At 55.0% G+C, this 20,465-nt stretch overlaps 1 protein-coding gene across 2 annotated transcripts in view; it reads left to right on the top strand.

The window, feature by feature from the left end:
* Positions 1-19,734, top strand: part of ATG16L1 (autophagy related 16-like 1 (S. cerevisiae)) — a 31,107-nt gene extending 11,373 nt beyond the window's left edge. Inside the window, exons 6-19 of one of the 2 annotated variants that reach the window (XM_012727444.1) lie at positions 263-328; positions 5,307-5,393; positions 6,051-6,107; positions 6,312-6,359; positions 6,936-7,038; positions 9,211-9,316; positions 10,843-10,913; positions 11,857-11,928; positions 15,007-15,127; positions 15,369-15,474; positions 16,882-17,031; positions 17,107-17,154; positions 17,811-17,912; positions 18,344-19,734. In XM_012727444.1, the coding sequence (XP_012582898.1) occupies positions 263-328; positions 5,307-5,393; positions 6,051-6,107; positions 6,312-6,359; positions 6,936-7,038; positions 9,211-9,316; positions 10,843-10,913; positions 11,857-11,928; positions 15,007-15,127; positions 15,369-15,474; positions 16,882-17,031; positions 17,107-17,154; positions 17,811-17,912; positions 18,344-18,437 (1,231 nt within the window). In that variant the 3' untranslated portion in view covers positions 18,438-19,734. The remainder of the gene's footprint in view (positions 1-262; positions 329-5,306; positions 5,394-6,050; positions 6,108-6,311; positions 6,360-6,935; positions 7,039-9,210; positions 9,317-10,842; positions 10,914-11,856; positions 11,929-15,006; positions 15,128-15,368; positions 15,475-16,881; positions 17,032-17,106; positions 17,155-17,810; positions 17,913-18,343) is intronic. The other variant, XM_004674186.2, reaches the window with a different exon arrangement.
* The last annotated feature ends 731 nt before the right edge of the window (positions 19,735-20,465 follow it).

Raw genomic sequence — 20,465 nt, 5'->3', positions numbered from 1 at the left:
CTGGGGCCGCTTTTCTGTCCTGAGAGACCCTGGCTCCCCACAGGCTGTCCCTTTACCTGATGTCATCATCCCGTGCCAACGGGCACTGACATCCTTCGCAGTGGCCACAGTTGACGCGCGCTTGGGCTTTTGGGTGTCCTTGACCCGTGCTTACTTGAGATGCATGAATACTCAGGTGCGCTATTGAAACTAGTGGTTTATTGCATGTCGACCCCCTCGCGTCCTTGAAGCAGACACCAACGGTGGGCTCTCTCCTTCCTAGGCGGCGGCAAGCCCGGCTGCAGAAGGAGCTTGCAGAGGCCGCCAAGGAGCCTCTCCCCGTCGAGCAGTAAGTATAGATATCCAAATCAAGCTGTGTTCTTAGCCTTTATGTATTTAATCTAGAAAGCCATTTTAGAGATGTAGAAAGAAAGCTAAAAGGCATAAGGGAGAAATTAATAAACTTACTACTTTACCCAGACTAGTTCCAGCTTCTGCTCCACGTTTGGCCGGGTGATGTCTAACTTGCTGCACTTTTCATCAGTGACAGGCTCCCTGGTTGCCTGTTGACAGCTGGGTCCATTTTCTGCCTGACTGAAGCTGTTGTGACATAAGGCCAGGCTGGGCCACTTTCCTTTGTTCTGTTCTTGGTTTTTGATATTAGGTGGAAGTTTGATGTTACCTTTGGAACCTGTATGAACGGACCTTTGGGAACAAGAGGAACCCAGTCAGTTTGGAACTTTCCCGAATCTGGAGTCGGGTTGGAGGCCCTTCCCTGAGCTTTAAAGCCTTGATTGGAGAGTGGTGTTTGTTTCCATGACTGATTTCTCCTTGCTGTAGTTCAGGGTATGTTTTCTGTTGAAACATGCTAGGTTGTGATCTTCTCTTTTTAGAAATGGTGGTTGCTTCTGTGAGAAAAAAGGTAGGAGTCGTCTTGTCAAAGCCCAGTCATAGGAACTCAGAGGGCCTCACACACTGTCACTGTGTGTGTGTTTCTTCACCACTTCAGATGTGGGAAGCAAATCCCTCGTGTTTGTCCTCAAGCTACAGAGTAAATAACTGACGTGAAATGAGATTTCATTCATTAAAAGGGACCACATAGGGCCCTCCCTGGTGGTGCAGCGGGGTAAAGCACAGCACTAAAAAACTAAAGCCACTTCACTATGAGTTCGATGCCCGCCCCGGAAGTGACCCACATGGCGCGGCAGACCTCTCCTGACCCGCCCGCTGCTCCCCTCAGCAGTGTACTTCGTCTATCTGCCTGTTCTGCTCCCCACTCTGTCTGATAAATCCTTTTATCGCCCCTGAACCTCTGGCCTGTACCCCAGCTCTGTTTTCAGAAATAAATAAATCTTAAAAAAAAAAATCTTAAAAGAAAAAGGGACCATTTATAGCTGTTATTTGTCTGCTTCCCATTTGCCAACAAACCAGATGACAAGGTATATATATATATTTTTTCCCACTAAGCAAATTTTTTTTTTCCCCACACCTGAGCCCTCGTGTTCCCTTCCCCTTCCCCCACCTCCCCCCTTCAAGCCTTCATGGTATTATTTTTTGATGTCCATGGTTTTGGAGTGTTCTGTGTTGTCGAATTGTTCGCCGTGTAAATATCCCAGTGTTTGCTTTTATCAATCTGATTTGCTTTGCTAACATAAATCCCCCCCGTTTTGTTAAAAATGACTGCATTTCCTGCTTCCCTGTGACCGGGCAGTGCTCCGTAGTGTGTCTAGAACACTTACTGACCCAGTTGTGTGGTGAGGGACATTTCAGCGGCCTCCTGTGGGTGCTTCTGTGTGGGTGATGTTTTATTTGGGTGAATGCCCAGGAGTGGCATTGCTGGGTCATATGTATTTCTGTTTCTGGTAAACCCATATTGCTCTCCACAAAGGTGGCACCAGGTCACCTTTCCACCTGCAGCGTGGTGGGGCCCCTCCAGCCCAGGGAGGGCCTTCTAATACAAGCTAATCTCATAGGTGTGAGATGGTAACTTGTGCAGGTTTCCGTTTGTGTTTTTAAAGACTGAGTACACTGCTGAGTGGAGCAGTGTGTGGGGCAGGAGAGGTCTGCCTCCATGGGGTCATCTCCCTGGCCTGGGATCAAGCTTGTACTGAACTTTAACCCGTTGGGCCACCAGGTGGCCCTGCAATTTGTGTTTTAACTTGAGTTGCTTTCTGAAAGGGACAGTGAACATCCCCCTTGGCCTCCTGGATATGCTCTGTGGTGAACTGCCCACTTCTGCTATCTTTCTATTAATTAGGTTATTAATTTCTTTATTGGTGGGTCATGAGGTTTACACATGTTGGTTATTAATGCTTTTGTCAGTGTGAATATTTTTGCCCATTCAGAAGAGTCTTTTTAATTGTCTTGTATTTTCTTTTGCTGTTTAGAAGCTCTTTAACTTGAAGTAATCCCACTTGTTTATCTTTGGGCTTAATTCCCTTGCATATAGGGGTTGGGCCACCAAAAACATCATCTTTGTTGGTATCACCATATGTATCGCTGTGTTTTCTACTGTGTATTTCACTGTTGCAGGTCTTATATCTAAATCTTCAATCTACTTGGCGTTTACTTTCATGTATCGACATAGATGTGAACCAGCTTCATTATCTCACATGTGACTTCCCGATTTTCCCATTTATTAAAGAGACTTCCCCATGTTATGGTCCCGGGTGTTTTATAGCTTAGGTGCTACTATGTACGTGGATTATTTCTGGGCTTTTGATTCTATTTCATTGATCCGTGCAGGTATTATTATACGGTAATACTGTCGCTTTACAGAAAGCTTGAAATCAGCTAACATCATGCCTTTTTCCTCAAATTGTTTTTGCAGTTTTGCTTTTTTTTAATTTTACTTATGCATACAAGAGCTGTGGTACAGGCCACAGGTGCAAGGCTGGGGGGTGGCGTGGAGAGGATTCATGAGAGACACTGGAACGGAGCAGGCGGATCTACTGAAACCCACCGCTGAGGGGAGCAGCAGGGAGACAGGAGGGGTCTGCTGCGCCCTGGGGTCACCTCAGGGTCCAGGGATCAGACTCGTGCTGCAGTGGCTGTGATAGCTTCATAGTGCTTTAACCTGTCGTACTACCAGGGAAGGCCCTCTAGTAACTTTGTAATGGCATCTCATATGTCCTCTGAATGGTGACAGTTTCAGTTTTTCCTAACTTGGGTTTCCTTTATTTCCCATGTTTGTCTGACAGCTCTGGCCAAAACCTCACCACTAAGTTCAGCAGAAGTGGTGACAGTGGGCATCTTTGTCTTGTTCCAGATCTCATGGGGAAAGCTTCTGGGTTTTTATCACTGAGTATTATACTGGCTGTTGCTTTGTGATATGTCACCTTTGTTATGTTAAAGTAGCTCCCTTTTATTCCCACCTGGTTTAGTTTGTGTCAGAAATGGTGTGTTGAAACTTACATGCTTTCTCTGCACTTACTGATATTCTCATAGGATTTTTATCTTTAATTTTGTTGCTAGGATGCATCAGACTGATTTAGGAATAAAAACTGCCTGATCAAGGTCTATAGTCCTTGTGTTACGAGGTTGAATTCATTTTGTTAGTATTATATGAAAGTTTTTGTGTTGAGATTCATCAGAGATGCTGGTCTGTTATTTCCTAGTGCTCTTTGGTTTCAGCATTTGGGTGATGCTGGCATCATAAAGGGTATTGGGGGCCCTCCTCTCCTAGTATTTTTGAACAGTTGAACCAGATGGGTATTCGTTCTTGAAAGGCTTGATAAAATGTTGGATGATGCGTTATCAGTCTGGCATTTTCTCATCACTGGCCACGGCGCAGTTCCAGTACCTTGAAGACTGTAAACTGGCTGAAAACGCTCACACGGACTCGCTTCCGTCTCACCACCTCTGCCGTGCTGTGCTGTCGTCTCCTGGTTCAACACAGGTGATCCCCAGAGCACAACTGAGAAGGAAAGAAGGCCTGGCCTTCCCCTTTGTCAGGCCGGCCTTTGTTCTCCACACCTGTCAAGTCTGGGTCCGGTACACGGAACCCTAGATTCAGCAGCCAAGGAAAACAAATTGACCTGGACTTGGTTTAACTTGCTTGGTGTAACAAGTTCTTCAGTCTGTATTTACATAATCCAGATAATCAATCCTGGAGCGTCTTGCTTTCCAGTTCCTAGAACCCAAGCATTAGGGTAGGGGACAGTCTTGGGTGATTGCATTTCATTGTTTTACTTCTCCCTGAGGATTGCAATTAGGCAGGAGGTCACTTAAGACCAAAGTGATTACTTGCCTTCCCCCAACAAGGAAAACAGGAGGAAGGGAAATTCCAGAGGTGCTTTGCATCCGGTGGGATAAACAACAAAAAAGGGGGGGTGTGCCTGTGACTTAATTATTTCTTGTGAAATGTCAGAAGCACTGTTTATTTTTTTTTTTAAAGATTTATTTGTGCATATAACAAGTGGGGTACAGGCCAGAGGTAAGGGGGGGGGGGTAAGAGGACTCACCAGAGACAGAGTGGGGAGCAGAACAAGTGGATCCACTCAAGTATACCACTGAGGGGAGCAGCAGGTGAGACAGGAGAGGTCTGCTGAACCGCCCTGTGGGTCACCCCCTGGCCACAGATCGAACTCGTGCTGCAGTGGCTGTGGACAGCATCACAATGCTGCGCTTTAAACCACTGCGCCACCAGGGAGGGCCAGCACCAACTGGTTAAATACAAGCATGAGCCACCCAGAGTCGGACTGCATCCAGAGCTCACGCTCCCGGCTCTCGTCGGCGAACCGCATGCAGACTGGCTTGCAGGGCGTCGCTCCCTTGCCCTTTCAGCAGTCCCTCGCAGCTCTCTCTCCACTGCCCATCTCCCTGGACCCTGGACTTCACTGTTCTCGGCCACTCACCTTACAGGATCTGCTGGTAGGTGGCGTGTGGTGGCCCCCAGCTGCCTGCCAGACAGCCGCTATTGGGGTGTGCAGAAGACGTCAGCCATTACGTCATTGCTCTCTGCGTGGGAGCTGGGTTTCCGCCGGAAAGGGTCACGTGATCAGAAGCACTTTTTTGAACGTGCTTTTCATGGAAGTAAAATTCGTTTATAGCGTGATAGGTTCTGGGTGCAAGATGTTGAGAGTCAGTGTCTGACGTGCTTCTGGGTTCACCCCCGAGAGTCTGGTGTCATCCTGCCGAAGGCTCCCTGGATGTGATGTGGATGGCCCACGGTTCTTTCAGGGTCACCCTGTGCAGCTCCTTCTTTTCCTCCAGAGAAGCCTCCGCCAGCCCTGGAGCCCAGGCCACAGCGTGTGGCTGGGGAATGCAGAGCAGCCCTCAGCGAGCGCCTGCAACCCCATCACAGGTGCGGCCTCTGCTCTTTTCAGGGACGATGACATCGAAGTCATTGTGGATGAAACCTCGGATCACCCTGAGGAGACCTCCCCTGTGCGAGCCATCAGCCGAGCGGCCACGTGAGTGTTGGGGGGGGCGGGGCCCTGCCACAGTTGGGGAGAGCATGTCATCCCGGGCCCAGCCCCCTAGAATCCTGGCCTCTGGTGCAGCTGCGGAGAGCAAGGCTCTGTTGTCCCCTCATGCACTTTGCCTCTCTCTGCTGGGAAGGGCCAGGTGCGCACTAGGCCAGTTACCCACACCAGGCAGGGGCTTGTTTTTGATAATGCTCCTGGGGCTCAGGGCTTTCCTTGAGGGCTAAGGCAGGTCTGAACAAATGGGGATTGGTTATTTGTTTGAACTTTGGGTTACATTGTTGCTCTTACATATGTATATACAGGGTTAGCCCCCCACTCTTCACCCTCCACCTGACCACCCATCGCATACAGGTGGAGGTTGGCCCAAGGCCAGAAGGCCGTGGGCGCTTAGTGTTGGGGAAGCGTGGTCTGGGGAGCAGGTGTGATGCCAGGCAACCTTGCTTCTTTTAAAACTTTGAGGCTGGGTTCTCCCTCCTACCTTCCCACTGTTTCCTGGTGGCTCAGTGCCGTGATGGGTTTCTTGCAGCGGTTTGGGGCTCAATGGGAAACATTCCAGGTACCTGTTTTTGTGGATTATTGTTGTTGATTAATTATTTGGGCAAATGTTTCTAAGGTTTAAACCTATCCTCCCCTCCTCTTTAGTAAGCGACTCTCGCAGCCTGCTGGAGGCCTTCTGGATTCTATCACTAATATCTTTGGGTAGGTTAGAAAACTGCCTTTCCTTGTTAATATGTATGTAAATGAACCTAAGAATACGTACGTGATTTATGATCGATTTGTAAATGTACACCAGAATTTCAGTGGTGCAGACTACAAGATGCCTGAATTTCGGCTTCTTCCTTTTTCCCTCAACTTCCTTTCTCTTAATATCGCTGCGTGCTGATCTCTGGCCTTACCCTTTAGTCTGTCCGAGTCTCCCCTTTTGGGACATCACTCTTCTGATGCTGCCAGGTGAAAATCCATTCCTCTCTCAGCCTCGCATGCCATTGTGGGTGGTTGGTAATGGTGCTGATCGCCGCTTCACTGCCCTCTCACCGGATGTCCACGTGCTAACCAGGATGCTTTGCATGCTCCTAGAAATGAGGTCAGCCTTCTGGCGCAAGCTGGTTGAGCTCTTGTAATCACTCCCTTGTTGCTCACTCTTTGGCATGTGTTCGATGCCTCCTTGACCACCAGTGTACGCTGAGGACGATTTTAATGAGCCACAGAGATCGTGTTAAAATAGTTGTATAAGATGGCAAGCAGCTCCTTCCAAGCCAGCAGTTAACATTAGGCTGAGCGCGCTTTCTAGCAGCTAACTGGCTGGAAACGCGGTGGTTGTCCAGGACTCTGCTCGGTTGAGCTTGGGTGTTTGTGAGCCAGCAAGCCTCCCTGGCCAGTGGCCGTTTGAGTGAGTACGCTTCCGAATGGGCACATTACTGAAAGCTCTACAAGAGGAAAGTTAAATGCTGTCTTTGACTCCCTTCTGAGTATGATGGACAGTGAGCCATGCGGGCCTGTCTGATACTCTCTCTTGTTGCTTCGCAGGAGGCGCTCTGTCTCTTCCTTCCCAGTGCCCCCGGACAATGTGGACACTCACCCTGGTTCTAGTAAAGAAGTGCGGGTGCCAACAACCGCGGTGTTTGTCTTTGTGAGTACGCTTGTCCTAGGCCCCGCCCACTGTGCGTCAGGCTCCGCCTCCCGCGTGCCGTCGGGGCGGGAGCAGGCCTGGAGCAGCTGCCTTCTGAGCACAGGCCTGCCTGAGGCCGGCCGGCAGGGTGAGGAATGGGTCTGGTAAGAATTTGGGACTCCATACAGTCATCACCAGTTGGTCCCAGTCTAGAAAGTAATCGCTGGTCTGTTTCAGAAGGTCGGCAGCGATCGGCAGCGTAGCTCTCGACTTCGGGAATTGTGTCCGACCTGGAGATGGTCCAGGTCCGACCTGGAGCCAGGTCCTAGTACGGCTGGGGCATCTGGGTCCCACTGAGGTGGCGGGGCAGGTATTGAGCCAGCCTTGGGGAGATAGCGGGCACTGGGCTGAGCCTCTGCTGGGGCTCCAGGAGGCTGAGGGTAGGCAGAAGGCAGAGGTCAGCAGTTGAGCCCATCTGGTGGGGTTGAGTTAGAGGAGCCAGCTTACAAGGGAGTGGAATTGCTATAAAAACGATGGGGTTTCTCTGGGGGAGTTCTTAGTTCCAGGCATAAGGAGGAAGGAGCTTGAGCAGTTAGGGGTCTCTACACCGTCACTGGCTGAGTGGTTCTTGGACCTTGTGAAGGAACCCCACTCTGGATGAAAAGTCAGTGGGGCACCAGGGTGTCTCCTCCACTCCCTCACGGAGGTCAGTGATGATTGGTAAAAGGTCTGATTGCACTGATATCGCAGCCCCTGCGCTGCCCTCAGCTCCCAGCGGCCCATTTTTTTGCCTCCCTTCACATTTAAGTCATGTGTATGGGACAGTGGGGCGGCTGATAATTTGGGATCCTGTCAGTGTGTGCTTCTGAGAGTGAGCGAATCACAGCTGACGTGTGTCCAACAGAACCAGGTCCAGAAGGAGAGTGATGAGCGGCAGCCCTGGGTGTGATGTGCATGATCTCAAGTTTTCAATCTGAGACCTCCTACGCGGGCAGGCAGCGTGAGGGGCAGGACGTGCTGGAGTTGGGGTCTGGCCACTGATGGCCAGCTTCACAGCAGTGGGATGGGGGGGGGGGTTGCTGAGAAATCACCACCAGGCAGAGTAGTAACAGCTCCTATTGCTTAAGAGTCTCAATTTGTAACTCCACAAACACCTTCCTCTTTCAGTCTCAAGCAAGTGTGAAGAGCAGATTTTTGTCTTCTCAAAAGGACCCTTTAAGCGAGTGATTGAGGGCTTGGTGAATGGTGGGCATTTATAGTGCCTGTGTCCCAGAGCGCATGCAGGCACACGCCCCACTCACCTTCCCACCTCAGGAATTACAGAAGTTACGGCAGTGGAGGGGAGTGAGTATGGGTCCCCTCGTCCAGTCTCCTCCCAAGCTCGCTGGAGCAATGCAGAGCAGATCCTGGGCAGGTCACCGGCATTGGTGTCCAGTCTTTCCAGAGAAGAGCTTCAGTGACATCTCCGAGCATTCGCTCCCCCTTCTAAGATGGGACGCTTTTCCCTTGGGTTCCATTCTCATTTGGAACAAAAATGACATCTTCAGATTGTGTGCTCCGGTGTGGATACCAGTCTCGGCCACCGTGTGCCCCAGGCAGGTGTTTCGGTGGCCCTGAGTCGCACCTGTGTTTGATTGCAGGGCTGCTCCTGGTCGGGCACAGTCCTAGGCCACAAAACGTGCAGAGGCTCTTTCCTGAAGTCGACACGCGCGCAGGCCACACGGCAGGCCGAGTCTCTGCAGAGAGCCGTGTCGAGCCCACATGACAGCGTGTGGTGATGGGCGGGCGTCTCCTCATGTTTAGGCACTCTGAAAGCCATGCCACCCAGGACTGGGGCACTCAGTTCAACGGGTAGCATGCATGTGATTAGCACCAAAGCAGATCAGGCTTGCTTAAGCCATTAAGATCAAAATTGAACATAAGATCAAAATTTCATTAGTCTTAGGAATAAAGTTAATGCAAAGGCAAATTTTAGGCAGTTAATAGATTTTAAAATTTTTCTAATAGAAGTTTGTACTGTATTTAAGTAAATGGAACTGCAGCTCTTAAGACTACTAAGATTCTTAAAGAAGCCCTGAGCCAAGGGTCCGAGTTAATGATGGGGCCCTCCAGTCCTGTCCTCAGAGGTGGGCGTGTAAGCTGTGGGTAGACACCCAGAGTGTGCCGGCTCTAATGCCAGCGCTTGTCTTGCAGGACGCGCATGACGGGGAAGTCAACGCGGTGCAGTTCGGCCCCGGCTCCCGGCTCCTGGCCACTGGGGGCATGGATCGCAGGGTGAAGCTCTGGGAGGTGTTCGGAGGTGAGGGCCCCTGGGGTGCGTGGAGGGAGCAGAGGGGAGACGGGGTCGGCCTTGACGTCCGTCCCGTGTCTCTAGGAGCTGCGTCTCTAGCCCCGCGCGTGGCGTGGGAACTGTCCAACCAGAGCGCATCGTGGAGCCCTCTGTCCCTCCTCACACCCCAGCGGAGACTGGCACCCAGTTTCCGAGCAGCGGTCAGGAATTGCTGTTAAATGAAGCCTTTATTCTCACTTGGTTTCTCAAATACATGTTAATCAGGCTATCTCCCAGGTAGTCCAGTTTCAAAAGGAAAAATAACCCCCCTTTCAGGTCAGGGGATTCTGAACTGGACGTTGAGCTCTGCTATGTGTATTTGGTGATGCCACTGGCCTGGGGGACTGACCACACTCATAGCTGAGAATAAAAGGTGGAGGGCCGCCTGGAGAAAGTAGATTAGCAGCCTGTGGGACAGAGCACCTGAGGTCAGGTCTCTTCAGTGAGGTTGAGTTTCATTAAGACAAGAAATGGGAGTTATGAATAACTGTTTCTTGGAATTTTGAAAGTGGAGTAGCCCAATATTGACATTTTGGGACTCAGTTACAGTTTTTTAAAGATTTGTTTTATATTTACTGATGCATACAAGAGCCGGGTGCAGGCTAGTGGCATGGAGGGATGAGAGGATTCCCCAGAGACAGAGTGGGGAGCAGAACAGGCGGATCCACTGAAACACACTGCTGAGGGCAGCAGCGGGGAGACAGGAGAGGTCTGCTGCGCCCGGGGTCACTGCCTGGCTTGGGTGGAATTCAGGCTGTGGCGGTCAGCAGTGCTGAGACATAACCCCGAGGCCAGCAAGGGAGGCCCTGGCTTGCCTGGTCGGTCACCCCACACCACTCCCGTTAAAGAGCCTCAGACACACTACCGTTGGGATTTACCCCTCCATATTTGTGCCTGAATCATTGAGTTTCCTCAGGTGGCCAGAGCTGTCTGAAACCTGGGCCAGGGGACCTGTCATGGGTCTGCTGGTGAAGCACCGGATGGGGGCGTCACACTAGGCCGTGGAGGTGAGGGAGAGGAAGGACCCACGCCCGCGGCTCCGGGCTAGCTTTCCTGACACCTGGTGGGCAGGCAGTTAAATATAACTTAAACTCAGGTCTCAGAATGGTCACACCTTGGATTCTGAAAACGTGCAGTCTGTTTCTTAAAGTGACGCGTCGGCACACGTACAGTCGGACCCCGGACGCATGTGCCGGCCGCAAGCAGCCACAGAAATGGCTGTGCCCGTAAGCTGCCTCCAGGGTGATCTGGTTTTAAAGTCCTCTGTATAAGGGACTTGACAGCTGTAAATGCCTCGAGCAGCTTAGGGGCACGTGTGGACAAAGCGGGGCCCCTCCGCTCCCCACAGGCTGCCTCCGGCTGGGCGTCCTGGTCTCTGACTCGGCCCCTGCTGGCGGCTGCTTTGAAGATGCCCTTGACTCCTGCCCACCCCAGTGCCACCCTCCCCTCACTTTATGTCTGCCTGACTCTGCTCTCTTTTCCGTCTCTTTATGCAGAGAAATGTGAGTTCAAGGGGTCCCTGTCCGGCAGTAACGCGGGAATTACAAGCATCGAGTTTGACAGCGCTGTAAGTGTCTTAACATTCACAGAAATAGGTAATTTTAGGGGGCTTAAAACTCACTGGTTCTTGACACTGGTCTATGTGTGGCCTCTCTGCGCTGTGTTTTGGAGCCATGTCTAGTTAGAGGAAGATGCAAGTTGTTACGGAACTCGCGGGTGTAGTGGCTAGCCTTCCCGCGGGTGGGGTAACTCACGCTTGGCTGTGCTGACTTAGCGCTCTCGATCCCACTCCCAGTTGGGTTTTGAGTCCTGGGTCCTGTGCTCCAGGCAGGTGCGTCGAATCCCTGACCAACGGTCCACTCTGTAAACCATGACAGCGGAGATTAAGGAGCAGTGTGGGAATCCAGATGGCCAGTGCAGGGGGGCAGTTTGGGCAGGGCTGACTCGGGGGTGGGCTGGAGGTGAGAGCTGGGCACAGGAAGAGTCGCCGCTCACCTCCCAGAGTCAGGGCCTGCTCCCTGCGTGGCTGTGGTGTTCCCCTCACATCTCATCTCACACAGGCGTTTTCAGAGCAGAGCTGCTCCTTGGGAGTCTGGGTCAGTGCTGCTTGGTTCGTTGGGGGTGATAAGTAAATGTGGCTGGGAGATGCCGTGTGGGTCAGATACTGATTGTGTGGAAGCACTTGGGGCCTCTAGGAACCTCGGCTGTGCTGAGTGGGGTCTCCGGCGGGCCTGTGGGAAAGCGGAGAGTGCCTGTGAGGCCGGTGGTTTGGGCCATGGGTAGAGAATTGGTAGTTGCTGCTGTGAAGGTGGTGGCACAGGGACTGACTTGGGAGGAAGGGTCTGTGAGCTGGAGGAGTCTGCACGACCTGGAATGGGGGGCGCCTGGTGGCAAGAGGGGGTTCAGGGTGGGGGTGTTGGTTGCTCGGTCTTGGTTATTGAAGGACTTTTGCGAATTACATTGTTTTGGCCAAAGTTTGTTTCCCTCCCCTCTCCCTCTTTTTTCTGTAGGGATCTTACCTCTTAGCGGCTTCAAATGACTTCGCAAGCCGAATCTGGACGGTGGATGATTATCGGTTACGGGTAAGGCCGAGTTAAGAGACTTGGTTCAGCCTCCCCACTTGGTGGTGTCGAGACAGAATGCAGATGTCAGGTGGATGAGCTAGGTGTTGTGTTCCTGGGAATTTTGCTGTGTTGAGTCCCCGGCCTCCCTTTTCCTCCTTCGTTCTCCACTTTACACTTGTGTTTTATCCAGGACTCCACTTAAGGGGAGCCCGCACAGATTTCTCCTCTTCAGGGGAGTCACACTCTGGCTAGCGGTCCAGCTTACCTGCACACACCAGCCCAGCCTCCAGGTTCCAGGACTTGTCACCGCCACGGCGGCGGCTGGGAGTGGGCTCTGGGCGTTCACACGACACACTGAGGCAGAGGCCGTGGCTCTGGGGGCTTACCTGGAAGGCAGGTGCAAGCAAGGATGAGGGGATGGGCCCGGCGTTGCATCCACCCGCGTTAGCATCCCAGTCACCCAAGACAAAGGTCACATCCTTAATGGACACATTAGTTTTGTTCTAATGAAAAACACATCTCAATTTGGAGATGTTGTTCCTTCAGCCTGAAGGAATGAGCACAGGACCTCATCAATAAAGGCTGCTGGAAGGGTGAGTGGAGGAGGAACTCGATACTCTGGTTGGCATTTTACCCAAAAAAAGTATAATGCAAGCGTTCGTGTGTCACCCCATATAAAAACAGGGCGTGGTGTTAATTTAAACTTCTTAGAGACAGATCTCGGGGCATGTGGGGACAGCAGGAAGCAATCTGTTAGGAGTCTGATGTGATTTGTTAGGGATGGAGCTGGAAGGATCCTTAAAAACAGCTATTTCCACGTTTATTTAGATTTCCCATTTTCTGAGGAGTTGAGTGGGAAACTCTTAGTGTTAGATGTTAGTCGTGTTGAGAGCTGAGGGCCCCACTTCCGGGGAGGTGGCACCTGCAGGCTCTCTGGGCTCCCCGCAGGCCTCAGGCTGCCTCTGTGGAGCCCTTGCGCAGGTCTCCAGGCCAAGTCTGAGGCGCCTGCGCCTCAGGGAGGCTGCTGGCCTGCTCGAGGCTGCCTCCCGGCCCACCCTCCTACAGCCCCTCCAGCCCACGCGAGACATGGTCAGGACTTCTGCCGCCATCCGTTTGCAGCAGAAAGGGGGGTTGCCTGAATCGCACCACGCGTCGGGCCCGAGCTGCAGTGTGTTGTGTATGTGCTCGCTTTCAGTCCTCAGGAGACCCAGGTGGGGTGGGGCGCTGGCTTGTAGTATCGCGACAGAGGTACGTGCACAGTGTGAGGTGTGGGGTGGAACAGCAGCAGTGCTCCCCGAGATTCCGCTCACGCCGCTGGGGAGCGCCTCCCTGAGTCCTGTGTCTCGCTGCCCCGTTCCCCAGGCTGGGGGCTTAGCGGCACCTCCACTCCTGACTTCACGTCACCCCAGAGTTCTTCCTTTCTGGAGGGCCAGGGAGGGGGAGGTCAGCAGTGGGCGCTGCACTTGGAAGGTGTCAGGGGGACACAGTGCAGGAGCCTTTGAGTCGCACCAACTCCCCATTTCAGAGGGAGAAGGGCCTGTGGGGAGGCACTCGAGTGTCTTTTTTTCTCCTGAGAAGAAAGAAAATGTCAGTGAGCCCCTTCAGGCCGTGGGGATTGGTTTTCTGTCAGTAGAGGTTTTGTCCTGCTCTGGTGCGCTCAGTGAGGAGAGGTCAGCGCTAAGCCCCCGCTCTGCCCCCGAACCATGTGTGGCAGCAGAACTGACCTCTTGGGCATAGTTCCTTGGCAGCAGTCGCCCAGGAGGGTGCTGGGAAAGCTGGTATCTGCGTTCAGAGCTGAAGTTTCACGCTTGGTGGGAAGGCCCCTGGCATTTCCTCCCGGAAACCTGCATGCAGTGACCCTGTCTGTACTGACTTCCAGAGGCACTGGCTAAAATCAAATATTTAAAAAGACTCAGCTAGGGCCTCCTGGGTGGCACAGGGGTTATAAAGTCTCAGCACCATGAAGCTCTCCTCAGCCACCGCAGCACGAGTTCGATCCCTGGCCAGGGAGGGACCCACAGGGCGCAGCAGACTTCTCCTGTCTCGCCCCTCAACAGTATATTTCAATGGAATGCTCCCCATTCTGTCTCTAGTGAATCCTCATACCCCCTGCACCTCTGGCTTGCACCCCAGTTTTTGTATGCAATAATAAGTAAAAATCTTCAGGGCTCTCTCTCCCTGGTGGCACAACAGGGTAAAGCACAGCACTACAAGCTCGCTGCAGCTGCTTCAGCAGGAGCCCGAGCCCTGGCTAGGGAGTGACCCACAGGGCACAGCAGACCTCTCCTGTCTCCCCCCTGCTCCCCTCAGCAGTGTGTTTCAGTGGATCCACCTGTTCTGCTCCCCACTCTGTCTCTGGGGAATCCTCTACTGCCCCTGCACCTCTGGCCTGTACCCCAGTTCTAATCTTTAAATAAATACATCTTTAAAAGTAACTAAGTGAAAAAATAAAAAGCTCAGGTAGACCCCAAATGTGCCTGCATTCAGGGCTCACACAAGAATCTTGGATTGAGGCCTGGCTAAACTGAGGAGCGGGGCACCTCCCCGTGTGAGGACGGTTTCAGTCGGAGGCCTGCGCCTGCGCAGCTCGGCACAGGTAGCCTGTTGCTTGAGGGAGCCCAGACCTGCGACATCACTAGCGCCTAACACCAAGAATTTTCTATTCAACTTCTTTGAGAAAGTGGGATATCCGAAACATGGAAATACCTGTTTTTTAAAGGTCCTTCTAGCACCGAAACTGCACCACCGCAGGCAGGTTTGGGGGTCTGGCCGAGATTTTAAAGACTTGTATCATCCATGGGCAAGTTGCAAGCAGCTCGTGCAGCACCTGGCACGGGGCTGGTTTCGGCCGGGGCGCTGACGGCTCCCCTTCATCGAGCCACGCGGCCACTTATGTCCTTCGTCTGCTGGGCCGCTTTGTAGCCTCTTCCTCTCGGTGACCTCACCGAGGCAGCACCTAACTGTCAGTTTTTTGGCTCCCCCGGTGCCCTGGTTTGTCTCAGCGTTCTTGACCAGCCCCTGAGCATTTAGAGAAGCCGGCCGGGCCGAGCGTCAGGACAGGCCCTCAGAGCTGACCCACGGTGTTCTCTCTCCCAGCACACGCTCACGGGGCACAGTGGCAAGGTGCTCTCGGCCAAGTTCCTGCTGGACAACGCGCGTATTGTCTCTGGAAGCCATGACCGGACCCTCAAACTCTGGGATCTCCGCAGCAAAGTCTGTGAGGAAATTCAGTCTCTCTGTGTGTGCAAACAGATGTGATCCCGGGTGTCTGCCCCCATTACAGCCAGCATTCGGGGGTGCTGTTTGCTTTGAAGTCGGGTTTCATAGGCAGGGTGCTGGGCAAAGAGTCAGTCATGGTAGCCACATCCCTATGCAGCAGGGCTGATCCTGAGGGGAGGTAGTGATGCTGCCTCGTGGGCACCGGCCTCTCTGACAGCCACGGTTGGGTTTTCTTTCAGGCATAAAGACGGTGTTCGCAGGATCCAGCTGCAACGATATTGTCTGCACCGAGCAGTGTGTAATGAGCGGACATTTTGACAAGAAGATTCGTTTCTGGGACATCCGGTATGACCCCCAAGATTTGGGGTGGGGGTCATCACACACGGTAGAACAGCCAGGGAGTGGGCTGTTTCCATGTCCTGGAGAGGGCAGAAGAAAGCCGCGGGCACAGGCATCCTGACAGCCCTGCGGTGCGCCGTGAGGTCGTGGTGCACTCAGCCGAGCTCGCGCGGGAGCTGTGGGCTGGCGGGTGCCAGGCCGGCCGGCCACAGTGCTCGCAGCGGGGGGACAGGCCGTGGCGGAGGCCAGCGCCCGACACCAGTCTTGGCACGGAGCAGCCGTCACACTGTAGAAAGGCCTCTGGAGAAGGCCCAGACCAGGGCAGAGGGTGTCCCGGCAGGGCTCGTGGGGAGGGCAGGCAGAGACAGCGTGCGGAGCTGGCTGTGAGCGCCTGCGCGGCGGCGGGCGGTTTGGCCTTGTCCGACGGCTGACGGGTGTAGTGGCGTCCCAGGCATCCAATAGGTTTGCTTGGTGGCGGTTTTATTGGGGTGCAGGGAAATGAGGGGGGAAATGATGTGGACCTGAACTCAAGCAGTCAGCAGGGGTGTGGGGGTGTGTGCCAGTTTAGTGGGGCTCTTTGACCTGTTGTGTGGAAACAGCAGGCGGGGACCGCGGGGCGAGCTTGGCTGGTGGTTAGGACAAGGCCGGTGGTGGGCTGGGGGTGCAGCGGGCGGAGTCCGTGCTCTGGGTGAAGCTTAGAAATGACCCAGGCGCCTAGACAGCCTGCAGAAAATTCACAGCTTTACCTCTTCAAAACCTGAAATTTTGAAGTTGGAAAGTGGAATTTTCTAATTGGATGTTGGGGTCCACATCACTTAATCCACCCCTAGCCTGAGAAGGACCCCGCGTCCCAGAGAAGTGGATGAATTTGCTCAGGCTGTGAGTGTACCAAGGAGAAGGTTCCCTGAGGCCCACACTGGACACAGTGACCCTGAAAGCTGCTGGAGGGGCGGGGGAGGGTGAGGCCGCCTGGGGCGGTCATACTGGAGCCCTGCCTCGGATGGTGGGCACAGGCTGGGCGCGGCTGGGCTGAGGGGCTGAGGGGGGCGCTCAGTGCCTGGGGCGGCACCACCCGCAGGCACCCTCGACTCGCCGAGCTGAGCTGGCAGGGCCAGACGGCCTCAGACAGGTGAAACGCTGTCCCCAGGCCGAGCTGGCGGGTGGTGGCCCCGGTTCCCGCGTGCCGAGCAGCTGATTTTCTTTGTTGTTCAACAAATGAGAAAGACAGGTCGTGCGCAGCAAGTCCGACCTGGTCTTCAGAAGCACGGCCGCGGCCACGCCCGGAGCAGCCTCGCCGAGGTCGTGGTGGCTGAGCAGCCTGGTCCCCGCTCCTGCGTGGCTTGACATCCTGGCTAACGGGAACACTTGCCCTTCCCGTATGAGGGTTTCTGAGACGTTCCATGTCTGTCTTAGGTCAGAGAGTATAGTCCGAGAGATGGAGTTGCTAGGAAAGGTCACTGCTCTGGACTTGAACCCGGAAAGGACTGAGCTGCTCACCTGCTCCCGTGACGACCTGCTCAAGATCATTGATCTGCGAGTAAACGCTGTCAGGCAGACGTTCAGGTAACGGGCGGGCCACGCGGGCGCCGCCTCCGCTCCTGCGCAGGCCTCCGTGACGGGAGCCCCTGTTTGTTTCAGCGCGCCCGGGTTCAAGTGCGGCTCAGACTGGACGCGAGTGGTGTTCAGGTCAGTAGTGGGGCTCCCCCACCCCCACCCCGTGGCACCCCGCAGGGCAGCCTGGGCATTTTCCCGGGGAAGCAAGTTCGCTTTCCATATGCCTTGGCCCAGTGAGAGACTGAGCTTAGACATTCATCACTGGGCACCGTCCCTGCGCTGCCATCCTGCCTGGTGCTTCTGTGATCACGTGGGGTAGCCGCCGCCCCAGGTAGCAGTGTAGCAGTGTCGGCTTGTTCCGCACGGGCACGTCACGGGCCGTGTGAGACCTAGTTGAGACGTTCAGGCGGGCCGCCCGGGCAGAGCTGGCGGCTGCTGGAGGAGCTGCCCCAAGGTGGCCTGACTCCCAGCTCTCCTTGCTCCCCACGCGGCGCCGCTGGTAGAGAAGCTGCTCGACCACCCCTGCTCACTGTGAGCCTGTGATAGCAGTCAGTCAGAAAGAGGCCCTTGCTTTTGGGGTTCACTCTGAGCTCCTGTGTCCTGGTTAAGGACTAGCCCCAGAAGTAATGTGGTGGCTCTGTCCCCTGCCGGCTGGGTGAGGCCGAGGAGCGGGGAGGCAGCTGCGCTGTCTTGCATTTGACTCGGTGAGGAGAGGTTACTTCTGGGAGAAGGTTCCCCGGCCTGCTGGCGTAGTGGGGGATGACACCTCCCGCCTGACCCTTCCGCAGCCCCGACGGCAGTTACGTGGCAGCAGGCTCGGCTGAGGGTGCGCTCTACGTCTGGAGCGTGCTCTCTGGGAAGGTGGAGAAGGTCCTGTCAAAGCATCACAGGTGAGCTGACACGGCCACGCGCCTCCCCTGCCCCGTCTCCCCGACTTGGCCCAGGGTGGCCTTCAGGGCAGGGGCCCCTCCTTGCCCCTCTCCAAGCTGGGTCAGTGGAGAGAAGCTGGGGCCCCGCACTGGGCACCTTGGAAACGCTGATTTCCGCATTGCTTGCTGCCTTCCACCCCGTGGCCGGCCAGGCCGGCTTAGCGTGTTCTGCCCGCCAGCCCTCCTGGCTCCCCCGGCCCGGGCTACTTGCGAGTCCGTCTCTGCCTGATTCGCTGAGCGCTGTGCACTCTAGCTCGGTTGCCGCCGTCGGCTCCTTTCCTTCCTGGCGGGCTGGGCAGCTTCCTCCTGTCCTGGTTCTGTGATGGCGGCCAGGGTCCAAGGCCTTGGGGAGCGCCCAGATGCTCCCTGACTGCAGGCTTCTCCCTTTGAAGCTCCTCGATCAATGCGGTGGCGTGGTCCCCCTCCGGCTCGCACGTGGTCAGTGTGGACAAGGGAAGCAAAGCCGTGCTGTGGTCGGACTACTGACAGCGCCTGCCTGGGAGAGGCGCCAGCCGTGCCGTGCCGCGCCGCGCCACGCCACGTGGGCTCCGGGGCGCCGTCAGGCAGCTGGTGTGAGCCTGGCTTAACCTTCCAGAGGAGACGCTGGCCTGGGCCCAGCAGCCTGCCTCCAGTTGGATTTCTGAGGATTTTGACTGACATCCCACGGCCTCAGAAAGTGACACTGAAGAGAATCTGCCTCCGGCAGAGAACAGGTTCTCAGCTCACGGGACTCAGGTGGGAAACACTACTGGCCCTGGTCTCCATACCTCGGGGCGCGGGCTCCGCCGCGCCTCACCGGCGGCAGTGCCAACGGCCCACACCTGGGCTTCAGTCCTCCCCTGCGCTTCCTCTGACCCCTTCCTAGCAGCCTAGCCCTGGCGTGTCCTGCTCCTGGGCTCCTTCCCTGGGGAACCCGCCGTCACTGGATGGACAGAACCAGAACACAGGGGCCCCCCTGATTCTAGGCCACCCAGGGCTCAGTCCCCTGCTGGCTCCATCCTTGGCCCGGCTCCGGGTATCTGGTCACTGCGGACACCACTCGGCCTCCCGCCGTGCTTGGGAGGCAGCCGTTGGCTGGCATTCCTGCTCCTTTCCCCAACGATTCTGCACATGTATGAAGAAGATCTCAATTCGATATTTTAAAAAGATTCGTTTTTCAAGGTAGGAAAAGTGCAAAAGCCTGGTAGAGTGGCAGGACCAGAGAAGCTGTCCCCCACCCCCTTACACCAGGTGGGTTCCTGCCACCGCTCTCCAGATAAGTGGCCACAGGGCAGTGACGAGGGCCGGGCCAGGCCTGGCCCGGCCGCTCACCCTGGGCCGGGCTGCAGTCCCGCCCCCAGGCCTGCTTGGTGCCCCGCGGTGCTCTAGTCCCAGAAGCCCACTCGTCTGGGAAGCCTGAGGGCATCTTTCGACTTCAGGGCTTGTGGTCAAGGCCAGGAAAATGGCCTGTGGCTTTTTTTTTTTTTAACATTTATCTTTACCGTTATACCTGTGTTTCAATTTTTATTTCTTTGAGTGACTGAGACACCAATATTTCTATCACTTTGATTTGCACTTTATTTTCCCCTCCTAACTTTGTGGTGGGCGTAGTGGGTGTGCATGCAGGCAGCAGGCAAGGAGGGCTGTTCCTGAGGGGCGCGTCTCCCCGCCGCCCTCCAGCCTGCCCGCCCGCCCACCCGCCTTCCTGGGGCAAGGTAAGGGTCAGAGGAAGGCGGAAGCACCGGCCGGGCACGTCTTTTATTTATTTAATTAATGTTGCCCAACTTGATTGTAAATAAAGAGATCTATTCTATGCTTTTCACACTTGTGCCTCCTGATGGTTATTTTATTCTTTATCCTTTTGGGAGAAAAGGCTGTTTCTTGTGTTGTTTCTCCTGGAACTTGCTCCTTTGTAATAACGAGGCCACTTTCCCAGTCTCTCTCTTTCAGGCCATCCCGTGAGGCCAGTCATGAGGGCCTGTGGAGACCGGCTATCTGGTTCCACCTCACCCCCGACCTTCCCCGGCTGGGGGAGGGTCTCCCCGCCATTTCGGCTGCTCCGTGCCGCACCACTGAAGGCCTGGTCCTGGCGTCAGCGTCGTGAGGCCTCCAGGCTGCCTCTGCTGTGGGGCATGAATTACCTCGGGGGTAATTCATGGCAACTCAGACACTGAGCAGGCAGCTGTGCGCCCCCAGGAACCCCGAGTCTGCCGTCCAGGCCGACGCCAAAGCTCCCTGGGGTAGCCGAGCAATGGCTTTACCCCACAACTCGAGTGTGAGCAGGGGACACTGGCAGCCTGTCCAGGACAGTGTCGCAGTGGCTCACTCCCTCCCGCCTAGGAGGAGCTCCGTGGCCTCGGCCTCTGCTCTCCGTGCACGAGCATGGTGGTGGTGGGGGGAGGGATCTCGACATGGGGACCCTCCTCACAGAGTCTCTGGTCACCCAGTCACTGAGGGGCTCTGCTGCCTCCAGGAGTGAGCCCCAAAACCAAGTGGGGACTTTATTTCCCAGCCAGTGCCCTCGGGAAGTGACTG

The sequence above is a fragment of the Condylura cristata genome, unplaced genomic scaffold, assembly GCF_000260355.1.
Source record: "Condylura cristata isolate star-nosed mole 26May11 unplaced genomic scaffold, ConCri1.0 scaffold00002, whole genome shotgun sequence".
Taxonomy (NCBI): Eukaryota; Metazoa; Chordata; class Mammalia; order Eulipotyphla; family Talpidae; genus Condylura; species Condylura cristata.
The sequence above is the reverse complement of the archived record's forward strand: the minus strand, read 5'-3'. Positions and strand labels throughout refer to the sequence as shown.